This window comes from Elgaria multicarinata, chromosome 19 (genome assembly GCF_023053635.1).
Source record: "Elgaria multicarinata webbii isolate HBS135686 ecotype San Diego chromosome 19, rElgMul1.1.pri, whole genome shotgun sequence".
Lineage (NCBI taxonomy): Eukaryota > Metazoa > Chordata > Lepidosauria > Squamata > Anguidae > Elgaria > Elgaria multicarinata.
The window spans coordinates 18,330,445-18,343,160 of record NC_086189.1 but is presented as its reverse complement, the minus strand read 5'-3'; the positions used below and the strand labels follow the sequence as shown (position 1 = coordinate 18,343,160).

General features: G+C 46.6%; 1 protein-coding gene across 14 annotated transcripts in view; it reads right to left on the bottom strand.

The window, feature by feature from the left end:
• The window catches only part of FNBP1 (formin binding protein 1), an 84,510-nt gene that overhangs the window by 7,847 nt on the left and 63,947 nt on the right, over nucleotides 1-12,716 (bottom strand). For 5 of the 14 annotated variants that reach the window (XM_063144855.1, XM_063144853.1, XM_063144854.1 and 2 more), the window contains 4 exons: nucleotides 9,954-10,040; nucleotides 4,387-4,401; nucleotides 2,047-2,156; nucleotides 400-532 (listed from right to left, as the gene is read on the bottom strand). In XM_063144855.1, the coding sequence (XP_063000925.1) occupies nucleotides 400-532; nucleotides 2,047-2,156; nucleotides 4,387-4,401; nucleotides 9,954-10,040 (345 nt within the window). The remainder of the gene's footprint in view (nucleotides 1-399; nucleotides 533-2,046; nucleotides 2,157-4,386; nucleotides 4,402-9,953; nucleotides 10,041-12,716) is intronic. The other 9 variants (XM_063144857.1, XM_063144858.1, XM_063144861.1 and 6 more) reach the window with 2 other exon arrangements.

Below are 12,716 nucleotides of genomic sequence, written 5' to 3'. Positions count from 1 at the left end.
CCCCATCGTTCTCACAGGTTAGGTGGGCAGTAATGAGGGACGACGTCTGGTTATGGGGAGGAGTATGGGGTTTAACTGGTTCAAACTCCTCCTCCTCTTCCTCATCCTGGCTCCCACTTGCTTGCTTGGCAGGCAGAGAACTAAGGAGCAAGGAGGCTGCAGCATCTCCTGCTCCTAGTTCTCCCCACCTCTGTTGTCTCAGCGAGAGGAAGAGGCCGGTGGACAAGAAAGTTGCAATGGGGATGAGCAGGAGCAACGCCAGGGGACTCTCCTTAGTGGGCCCCTAATTAAGCTTGGGCCCCTTGACAAGTACCCAACCATGCCTACTTTTGACGCCGGCCCTGCTCCTAAGGGGTGATTAGCCATGTACTCAACACCTGAAAGGGTCCTCCCCTGTACCTCAAATTTCTGGGCCTCCTGCCGCAGTTTCGCCAGGTTCTGCCCAAGCTCGGCCAACTTGTGATCCACGCTGGCCGCGTCGCCCATCTGCGGGTTCTTGATGTAGACGTCTTTCATTTTCGTTAAGGCATCTCTGCAGGAAACGAAGGAAGCTGGTCAAAGGTTGGGGAGGGAGGGGGTGGCTGTGTGTGTGTGTGTTCCCACACCTCGAAGGGCACTCTGGGACTAGTGATATAGGGTGGGATGCAAATGCTTTAATAAATAAAAAATAAAAAAGATAAATTGAACAGGAGTTGGACTTGATGGCCTTACAGGCCCCTTCCAACTCTACTATTCTATGAATCCTCCAAACCATCGGACATTGAGGGAAAGGGGGTGGAGCCATAGGAAGGGGACATGGGCTCCCAGAGGGCCAAATTTGACCCTGTGGCTTACAATTCCCCATCCCTGTCTTAACAGAACCATTTTAGCTCTTCTGCAGTCTTCCTAGGCTCATATGAATAAGCCTCACGGCCCATCTTGAGACAATCATAATCCTTTGTATGCTTCCAAATGCTCTGCGTATGTCCCGGGGGCGTTGGGGGGGGGCAGGGTTGAGTTGGCCATTCAAAAGAGCCATTGCTTTCGGTAGTGTTGGTGCCCTGAGGGTTCGAGACACACTCTCCCTATGTTCTTTGCGGACTCTGGTATGTAATCCCCCGCCACGGGGATTTCACGGCTCGGACCTCCCTGACCCATTTTATTTCACAAAAGGGGGGGGGGGGGAAGGAAGCTTGAAGACAGCATGAGACTGAAGCACGTCAATGCATTCCGTTTGCCGGAGGCGAAGCGCAGGACAGATTTATTCAGGCCAAAGGTATTTATTCGTCGGGCAAGATGGATGGTTTAAAGACATTTGCAAGGCATGGACGAAAGACCACGTCTTCCTACGGAGGACAAGATGACCTCCCTGGGAACGCCTGTTGGAAAAGGTGTGTTTTCAGGGAGTGCCCAAAACCCACAAGATGCAGCACCTGGCTAATTTGGAGTGGCTGGCAGTCCCAGAGAAGTGGGTAGGGATGTTGGAGGAATCCGGTTACGGAGGGTAGAGTTCAACAAACTTTAATCAGCTGAGGACCTCAGATTCCATATTGTTTCCAGCAGCTAGCCCAACTTGGCCTGCAGCGGGTCGGGCCAGCTAGCAGGTTTTCTGTCTTTTTTTTAAAAAAATTTTTTTGCGTAAACAGCCATTTGCGCAAATTGCACCTGCAATTTGCGCAAATGTCTATTTACGCTTGTTTTTAAAAAACAAAACAGTTCACGCATTTCTAAGAAAACCTGGCAAGCCCCCAAAGGGCTGGATTCCCCAGTGAGGGATGTCCCTAGGAGTAGGTGTTACGAAATCTAGATCAGAAAAACAGTGCCGGGGGAATTAACCTCTTCGCTGCGCTGCAGTTTGGATTGCTTGCTTTTTATTTGGAAAGCATTCTGCAAAAGCAGCGACATAAAAACCCACCACACCGAATAGTGGAGGCAGAAAGAGAGGATAAACACACACATAGAGAAGATAAAGCAAAAACAAACAAAAACGCATTTTGCAAAAACGCATTCTGCAAAAGCATTCCACATCGCATGTGTAGCCTTCTGCTGCATTTTGGCCATTCCTACCTTTGATCCATCTCCTTCTGAATGTCCTTGTTGAGCTCATCCACCTTTTGCTGGAGTTTCTTCCTTCTTTGCTCAGGGGGGAGGTTGCTAAAGTCCTCCGGTCCTCCACCCTACACCAGGCAGGAAGCCAACAAAGAGGAGAAATAGGAGCTGGTCAATCCTAGGGAAATGGTCTCCCCTGCAAGCAGCACCCGAGGTGAGCGGACCAAACCTGCTCCCATAAAGACCCTGAATTTTCCTTCCTTGCAGAAGAGTGGAAAAAAGCCCTTGGAAGCGTTTTGTCGTTGTCTGATGCAATCGGGCTTGTGACTGCTAGCTTGGCATTGATTGAAGGGCAGGCTCAGATCTATTCCATGCAAGAAATAGCAACCCTTTCATTGAAAGAAGCTGCCTTGATTAAAATAATAATTATTGGAAGTTCTTACAAGTGGGCCCTGCAACCAAACTTCTAATGGGAAGGGTTTGGCCTGCCATTATCCTGCCTCTAGGAAATTCTGGTCCACCCAGACTCAAACGGTTCCCATTTTTCTCTTCCAACTGGCAAATCACTCTCCCCACGCATGCTGAAACTTCCCTCTTTCTTCTTAGTGGCTTCATTTTGGCTCGATTGTGTTGGCACTCACCACCTGAATTTGGTATTGGAGTGAGCAGATGTACAGAGGGCCAGCGTCTTCACAAGACGCATCCCCCCCTCACACACAGGAGCGAGTCCCTTTTCTAAGATGGCGCTTGCTGTGGAACGCACATCCACAGCAGAAGGAAGGAAGTAGGCTTTTGGATTAAATCAGAAGCAATTTTGGTCAGTCAATTAATCAACGAATCATATGTTTTTTAGTTAACTGATCTATTAATCCACTAGAATGCATACGATTAATCAACTAACTACTTTATTCAAGCAACATCTCCAATTAACATCATTACATGATCAGACTCTAGACAAATTGGAAAAGTTGCTACCAAAGTTAACCAATTTGGCTACAGGCATCAAATCCAATGTATAATTTCCAAAACACTTCATGTAGAGGTCAAACTGTTTTCCAAGTTCATAATGCGTTCTCTCTCGTCATTTTTTGAACTGTCTTCCCCATTGTTATCTGGGACAGGATTTGGGATTAATAGCGAAAAAGGGTTGTTCCCCCCTCCCCCACTCCCACCCCAGTTTTGACATGAAATGGAGTTAACATTTTTAGTTAGGATTCCTGGATTTGATTACGAGGCATTAGTCATTCTGAGGTACTAGTACTACGTAAGGCTGAAAAATGTAGCTCACTGGCGATCAAGAAACATAAACAGCAAGATCTGGAAATGGTGCAAGTTTGCGTCCAATTGTTGGTGTTATCAACGAGTGGCCGATGCTGATCCCAGAGAAAGACAAAGATCTCAAAAGATTCAACTCGGCGTTGGCCAACCTCTGTTTTCTCAAAGGCCATTCTATTTTTCAGACAATGGCTGGTTGTGGATGAGGGGCAGGCAAGTAGATATTGTCAGGGTTATTGTAAAGGTAGGAGACAGGCCCTGGTTTAGAATGTTGAGGGTGTCATGGGCACTCTCACAAAATGGCTGTTGCAGGGGTGGGGCTTGTCTCTTTGTACAACGGTTGCGAGGGTGGTCAGGGCAGGTCACAAAGCGCTCGTTGGAGGCAAAGTGGTGAGATTAAAAGAAAAACCCCTTGACCAAAAACTTGAGCCCAAGGCAGAGGTGAGTGGCCTCCTGGAATAATAATAATAATAATAATAATAATAATAATAATAATAATAATAATAATAATTTTAAAAGAAACACAATAAAAATTAGGAGGAGCAGGGAACCTAGCAGAGGCGAGGAAAGATGACTATGGATACACCGGGCATATTACATAGTATCCTGTCCCCCACTTGAATTGTCTGGGATCTTTTCTGCAATTTAGTGAGTCAACACATTATCTTCTCCGTTTTGTTGAAAACAAGACTCTTTGCAAAGAAGAATACATTATTTTACGTGTATTTCAGACACCGCAACGGAGTGAGAAGCAATTTAACTACATTTTTACAGCCCCGGATCACAATGTCTTTTCTTTCTTTTTTTTTTCCTTTTAACCTAATAATTAAACTAAACTATTAAAATTAAATGTTAATGTTTAGCAGCTCATTAGAAGCATTAAAGCTAGATCACCTCCATTAGATTCCAGACTTGCATATTCAAAGTTATCTGATAAATATCAAAGCAAAAAATAAAACAAAACACAAAAGACAACAGAAAAGGTGAGTTAATTTCAGGGCAGCTGCATCAACGGGCAGAAAAGCCCGGTATGGCAATTTCAAAATACGCACACGTGACAAGCATGCCGAAAGTTGTGCTTACCAGCTTGAGCGAAAGCTTCACGGAAAAATGGAGAGGTAGAGAGGGAGGGGGGAAGAGAGAGAGAGAGAGAGAGAGAGAAAGAGACAAGCATGTATCAGAAGAAGAAGAATGCCAAATCGATTTATAATAAAATGACAAACGCGAACACACACACACAGACGCACTCTCTTTGCTTTGCTTGTGAAAATGGACACTGCTTTTCACGCATCTGTGCAAAAGTTCACAAGACCAGGGGTGGGTGGCTGGGGGAAAGAAATACCCCCAGCCAGCTGCCATTTTGCCCCTGGATATAGAGGAGGAAAAAAACCCTCTCCGGTTCAGCGCTCCTCTCATTCTAGAGCAGGGAAGGTAGATGGGAACTGGAGTCCCATCCCGAGGACTGCAGGTAAGAGCCCCAAAGTAAAAGAGCCGGGTTACAACCTTTCTCTCTGCTGTGCTAATTGTTTTGTTTTTAACCTAGAATCATAGAATAGTAGAGTTGGAAGGGGCCTCTAAGGCCATTGAGTCCAACCCTCTGCTCAATGCAGGAATCCACCTTAAAGCATCCCTGATGGGCGGCTGTCCAGCTGCCTCTTGAAAGCCTCTAGTGTGGGAGAGCCCACCACCTCTCCAGGTAACTGGTTCCATTGTCGTACTGCTCTAACAGTCAGGACGTTTTTCCTGATGTCCATCCGGAATCTGGCTTCCTGTCACTTCAGCCCCCTGGGGGCCTTTTAAAAATGTTTACACAGCCGTGCGGGAGAGGAGTTGGGGCTATAGCAACAGCAACTTTTTGTGTAAGGGGGGGATGACTTTTGTTGGAACAATAGCACTGGGGGCAAAGGTTACCCCCCTCACCACAATCTCAATCACGTCCCCCACCTCCCCAGTGGCTGAATTTTGAAGAAACGCAATGCAATCATTTCATGCCTCGTCTAATCTACAGAGCCACCACATCTTGTGGCGGTGAGTTCCGCAGGTTGATTGCACAGAGTAGTGCTTTCTTACGAGAAAGGGAGGTGTGTTTGTTCATTTTTTAAATTCTTCCTCCACTTTCTTCACACCATTCATAATTCCATCACAAAGTGGCCAATAAAACCTTCTGGCCTTTGTGCAGGTGAATTCCTCCCCCAGAATCCCCAAGCTGGCAGAATGGTAGTCCAACACACCTGAAGGGTAGCAGCTTGAGGAAGGCTACTCTGTGTGAAGAGACATTATACCTCTGAACAGCATATACTTGGTTTCCCAGCCTTACCTGGAGGTACCTGGGAGATTGAACATGAGACCATTCAAAGTGCCCACTTTTCCTCCTCCCTTCCCATCACCTTTTCCTTTTGTGCTGTGTCTTTATTAGATCGTAAGCTTGCGGGCAGGGACTATAGCTCAGTGGTAGGTCTCCAGTTTTGATCCCCGGCATCTCCAGGTAGGGCTGGAAAAAAACCTGGCCTGAAACGCCAGGGAGTTGCTGCCAGCCCGTGTCGACAACGCTGGGTTCGAGGAACAAACCGCCTGACGTGGACTAGCTCAGGGGTAGAGAGTGCTCACTCTGCAATCGAACAGTCAGAGGTTTAATCCCCCACCAAGGCAGGGAATGGCTTCCAGTGAAGCAATGAGCTGGTATAGCCAACTTCTGAGACACAAGAGGAATGACCACTGCTGGCCCTACGGTTGGGAAGCACAATGCAACCATCCGAACTTGAGCTTACGACAAAAAGGCAGCAAGGAGTGAAATATTACTCTTCGATGCTTCTTCACCATGGGGGAGAGGACGTTCTCCCTTTGATATTCTACCTCCAGTGCCCCCCAAAATGTCTTGGTCTATCTCTGCACAAGAAGGGGGCAGGGTTTGGGTCCACCCCCCAGTCTACGAAATGTTGGCAGCCCCTTTTTCTTTCTGCCCTGGTGGCTCTCGCCTTCCTGTGAACTTCTGCAAAGACCCAACCGGCACACGTCGAGAGTCTGCCGAACGTATTTTACAGACAGTGGCACGGAGAGGAACCGATCCGTCTATGGAAGCAGCCTACCGGAGGCACAGAATGTATATGCGACATGCGCTACGGGCGACAGCCGCTAAAGGCGACGGACTTGATAAGCACTTTCTGTAGCCGAAACTAGTCCAAGGCCAGAAAAAAATTACCAGCCACGAATAACTATCATTTTGCTGTAAATTCAGCAAATGCTACGGGGCCCCCAAGATACACACACACAGCATGCCTAGAGCATTTTGGGGGCGGGGCGGAGTAGGGTTAAAGCAGGGGTGAGGACATTTGGGGGTTTTCTTGGGTTCTACACGCTACAATAACTAGGCCCCTAAATCTAGAGAGTTGCCGCAAAACAATGACCGAAGTCTTGTTAAAGATCTGCGTTAGAGGCAAGGACAAGGAAGGGCTAAAAATTTTTTTGAAGTAACATTATGTTGTAGGAGGTAAAAATATGAAGACGGCCGAGTGAAATGGCTCAGGTGGAATTGCCCTGACTTTGAATACGTTGGTGGTAAGAAACGTAAACAGTAAGAAATGCAGTTTCATCTTGCAGGATCATCATCATCTTGCATTTGCGATTTCGAGTGTTCCAAAGCCCCTCGTTCGCACGATCTCATTTTAATTTTGATTTTTAAAAAAACCACCTGCACGCTGAGTGAGAATTATCCTTGTGGTTTCGACACCTTTGAAATGTAATAAATGAAACCAAAATCTAAACGGAGGACTTCATTCATCCTCGCTAAGGTGGAGGTGAAGAGTCAATTTCATCTCATGACTCATGGAACGTTTTGCTGCACTGAGCAGGCTTTGTTAATTAATCAATGAACTGCATTTCCTTTCAAACATTTCTACCCTGTCTTCTGACAAGGAGAACTCAAGGTTCTGCTTCTGCTATTTATGATGTCAGACAATTGGAGAGGTTTGCTTAGCCCAACGTCTCCTAACTTGGGGTCTCCAGATGTTGTTGGAGTACATTGACAATTGGCTATGCTGGCTGAGAACATCAGAAGAGCCCTGATGCTGGATCAGACCAAGGGTCCATCTAGTTCAGCACTCTGTTCACACAGTGGCCAACCAGCTGTCGACCAGGAATCCACAAACAGGACGTGGTGCAATAGCACCCTCCCACCCATGTTCCCCAGCAGGTAGTGTGCATAGGCCTACCGCCTCTGCAACTGAAGGCAGCATAGAGCCACGGGTAGCCTTCTTCTCCAGGAATTTCTCCAACCCCCTGTTAAAGCCATTCAAGTTGGTGGCTATCACCACATCTTGTGGTGGCAAATTCCATAGTTTAACTCTGCGCTGTGTGAAGAAGCCCGTCCTTTGATCTGTCCTGAATCTCCCACCAATTAACTTCATGGGTTGAACCCACTGGGTTCTAATATTTTGGAGAAAAAAAATCTCTCTTTCTCCATGCCTCGCTCGCCTTTTTTCTAAGCTAAGTTCAGGATGATGGGAACTGAAGTCCAACAACATCTGGGAATTCCACATTGGCTGGTTAAGTCACTGTAGGGGAATTTGGGGTTATAGGACTAAGGGGGAATTTGGGGGGTTGGGTCTGGGGGTGAACTTTGCATTATAGGTCTGGGGGAGAATTTTGGGTTATAGGGCATGGAGAAAATTTGGAGATATGGGTCTGGGGGGGAATTTTTGGGGTTTGGGCCCGGGGGCAAATTTGGGATTTTGGGTCCAGGGGTGAATTTAGGATTATAGGTCCTGGGGAGAATTTGGGTTTTATGGATCCAGGGGATAATTTTTAGTTATGGGGCCAGGGAAACATTTTCCTGATGAGGCTCTGATGACTAATTTCTAGGGAAGGTTTTTTGTTTTGTTTTTAAAAAGCGCAAATCTCTTTGAGGCGCGTATCCTCCGGATGGGTCTAACGTAGCCTTTCGCGGAGAGCAAATGGAAGGAAGACTACCAGCCACAAGCAACAATAACACACGAGAGCGCATGAGAAGCGAGGGAATCTATGTGTTATTGGATAGTCACATACTACAACTCTCACTTACAGCGGGCAAGAGGGCCATTTGGAGTCTCTGGGTCGGTTTCGGTTTTGGGGGCAATATAATCTTTGCCATTACTGTACTTAAGAGCCTCAGATATCTAACTGTCTGTCCCCGGAGCATTTGATAATCAATGCGGAGTTCAAAGAAGTGAGATTTGCACCCTCTCTCCTTTTCAAGGCGATCCCCCCCCCCTAAAATCCATCACCAATTGCAAATCAATCTGCAACCCACAAGAAACTAGCGGCCACAGTGGAACCCTCTTGTACAACTTTTGCTCCGGGAACAATTTCCCCGAGAATAATCTTTTTAACGCTGAAACAGAAACAGAGATGGTCTGCATAATCTGACACACGGCTGCTCAGACGTAAGCCTTGCTTAGCTCCATTCAACCGATTTCGGGCCAGTTTGTAGTTCTTGAGCAGTGGAGGGTATCTTTGGGGTGAGAGTCTAGAGACCCTCCCCTGTGGACCACACGCCTGCTGCTGGTAGTGGTGCGGGACACGGGCAGCAAAGGAACAGAGCGGTATGAAATTTAGCGGCACACCATTACGGAGCGATAACTAGGTCGCGTTTTGCTTGAGATCAAAGTAAATTTGACCCAGTTACCACGCCGTAGCAGTAATATGACTTTTTGCTATGGCAGGGGTCAGCGGGGGTCAGCAGGGGTTGGTGGGGCAGGGATGCACCCACACGAGGCCTTCCCCTGCCTTTAAGGCGTAGTGTCTATTCCGCATACAACGCTTGACTCATTATCTTGTGTCACTTCAAGCTGTAGAGCAAGGGTCCAGAACATCAAGGTCAGGGGCCAAATCTGCCCCTCCCATGTTCTCCAGATGGCCACGATCACTTGCTGTTTCCCCGGCTTTTTCTGCAGTTCCCCCCAATTTTAAAAGGCTGAAGTGCCTCTCTGAAGGGTTAGTTACTGGCTGGAAGAGGATTAAGCTTAAAAATGCTGGCATTTGGGGGGGGGGCGGGGGCTTGCCACTTTTGCCCCAGCCACCACTGGAATGTCCCCCACCCTCCCCGAAAATTCTCTGACATGGAACTCGGCTCTCAGGTGAAAGAGATTTAACACCCCTGCGGACCCTGAAGCAATATCGAGCAAACTCGGCCCTTTCTAGCCTTCTAGTTCTTTCCAACTCTATGATTCCGCAAACTAAACATGCCGATCCCTTCTAGCCCTGACGTTCTCGGTGGTCTATAGAAGGAGTTCCACTGTAGCGTACATTTTCCTCTGTTTATTTTTGCAGGCCCGTTTCATTCATTTCCCCTCCCAGTCGCTGATAACGGCTTCAGGGTTTCCTCCCTTTTTTGGTTGTCTTTTTTTTTTGCGTAGACAGCAGTTTCTGCCATTGAGAAGAAGTAGGAGGGGGAAAAGCCTTCCTTAAGTGGAATTTGCCATGGTGGCCTGGGCTGGTTTGCTTTGAATTGAGCTCCTTGCTTTAAATTTGATTTTGCACTCTGGGTTTTCAGGAAAAAAACACACTTCCCCAATGCATGTAACCCCCCCCGGTGCCCCCCTCTTGCAAACATTGTAAGTGGGGTCAGTGACTCTGCAGCGACTCTATGGCCCTGGCCACACCATACAAGGACTTACAACATATTCCCTAGCCTCAAGGGCATAGGTGGGCTTGCCTAAAGTCCTCTTCATGAGCTCTTTGTGAAAATACAAGGATTGGGACTGCTGTTGAGTCAGCAAGAGAAAACGACACGCATTAAAAGGGGGGGGGAGGAAGGGAGAGGGGGGAAAAGACCTCCACATTTACTGCTTCTACAGCAAAAGAAGATAGCTCTCTTTGGGTCCGTCAACCGTGTTATGATCTAACAAGGCGGAGGCACATCCAGAAATCACCCCTGTGCTCGGAAAACATAAATTCGGGGACTGGATGCCCAGCGTCCAAGATAATCATGCTAAGTATCGCTCTGCTCCTTCTTGCTTTCACCCAACGCGACCTCCGTATTTGTGGGAAATGGGCGTGCCCTAGCGTTGAGCTGAACCTTTGGAGGAAACGTTGAAATTCAACACATTTTCCGAATTCGTCAATTTGGGCCCTTTTTTTTTAATCGGGAAAAATTCGGCGCCTCCAATTTGACTGTTTGTCTCCTATGTTCCCTGACGTGGAAAGAAACGACTGAAGCTCATCATACAGAAGCCACAAAGTGCTCTTGCAAGCGAGGAGGCCGCCCAATGTCGACCCCTGCTGAAAAAATCACCCAGGGTCAAATGCTGAGGACGAATTCTCAAACGTTGGCTGAATATTCACGCAGCCCAGAGGATATTTACCATTGGCATTCTGAGATTGGGCTGTACCAACGCTTTGCTATCGCAGCAGACGGGTGGTATTGTGGTTCGTTTTGAAGACCGCCCCCCTAGCTACGTCTCCAGGGCAGTCCAAAATTGCAGGCCGCTGCCTTGAGTCAGATCAAAAAGCCGCCCCAAAATACTTTCCATTGCAACAGGGAACTATATATCGCTTCTTGGAAAGTCCATTTTCCGCCAACGACTGTGAAGCTTGCAACTAAGCTCAGAGGGGAAAGGGGAGTTTGTGGGGCGCGTGACGTCGGCAACCCTGCTGATAAAAAAGTGCTGGGGGCTTCATCTCTGTGAATCCAGGCACCACTGTAGCATAGCCTGAATTTTTGCATGCACTTCCAGGGTGGGTAGAAAAAGAGGATGCCCCAAATCCCAGGTTCTGCTTGGGACAAAAGTGCTGAATGATACAGCATTCCATGCATATAGAAACATAGCATGTCAGGGGAAGGCTGTGCTACAAACCTTCGTCCCTGAGATGCTACCTTCCCACAGACAGGGAGTTTCTGAGGCAGAGGAACATCTAACTGCATAGTTTGTCTGAACCATATATTTTGGCTAATGGCTTATCTCAGCCCAAAGTGAGCTGTGTATATGCTTAAATGCCACTGTAGATTTTCCGGCATGGATGTGACCCAAGGATGTTAGATTATAACATGGACAGGAACCCTTAACTCAGTTAACCCCGTGAATCTGCAAAATCATTTCATTTTGTTTATAAGAACATGAAGTACGTACCAGGTTTGAAAAACAACAACACAGAAACACAGTCACAAGTAGCTATGAACTATCATCTGTATGCAGTACAATAATAATAATAATAATAATAATAATAATAATAATAATAATAATAATAATAATATACAAATCCCAAAGGCTGAAAAACAGTAAGGTTTTATTTATCTTGTGTTCTGATTCTAAATACATAAACATACATGAATCACTACAAGTGGACTGGAAGGATGTTAAGGCGGAAAATCTACAAGAAAGAAGCACTGACTACAAAGGAAAAGGAAAACAAGATGAATGATCAGGAAAACATTCCTGGGTGCAAAAGGAAGAGTTAATTACATGGTAAGGAGAACCAAATAATAATAATAATCATAAAAATAAGGTCAACAACGTCCACTGGAGCAGAAACCACAAAAATCCAAGAGGCCATGATTCATTGACTTTGCGAACTCGTCCCACATTTGCTGTCATGGGACGAAGGAATCCACCTCCGCAATGCATTTACCGAAATGACCTGGCTCATCTCAAACCAAAGGAAAAGGGGGCCGGGGGGGGGGAGGGGCAGGAAAGTCCACCAGGTGCAAGCAAAACGTTTACCCAACGTTTTTCGGGTCTGTGCAAACTCTTCTTGGATAATTTTCTATGGCAAGCATTCGCCGCCTTCACACATAACGCTAAACCGTGGTTTTATGTTAACCACGGTTTGTTGCCTTAGCCATGAATTGCCTTGAAGACGAAGAAATGAACCCGGCTTGTTTTCTCTATTTTTGGGTTGTTTCTCTTCTGCCTGTTTTGCAAGTTTTCAGAACAGCTGTATTTCCAGGCTGCTCCCTCTGTAAATCAATCAGGGATAAGCCATGGTTCTAGTTTCAGACGTTCTAGCGAGCCGTGGTTTAAATAAGCCAACCAAAAACCGTGGCTTCTATTTGTGGTTTGTAGCTGGTTAACAGGGTTTGCTGGTGTGACAGCTTTTTCCGGAGAAACCCATCACACTGGGAAGTGCTGCTGGGAAGATTAGTTTCAACTTCATTTGATATATTTTTTAATTCATTTAAATCAATGTTTATTGATTGATTTTAAAAAAGGGAAAAAATATTATCAGTTTAAAGTGCTAGCAACCTGCCAATTAGGAACAGTTTTACTTCCCACGGAGCACTGAGGTGAAATATGGCTTGTACTTTCCCCCTTACTTCTCTGTAAAGAAACAGACTGGACATGGAGTGTCCAGGTTTCCAGCGAGCCAGCCATGACCTCTTTCACAAAACTCTATTCCGTTCCCAAGCCACAACAGTTAAGAGCATAAGAACGTAAGAAGAG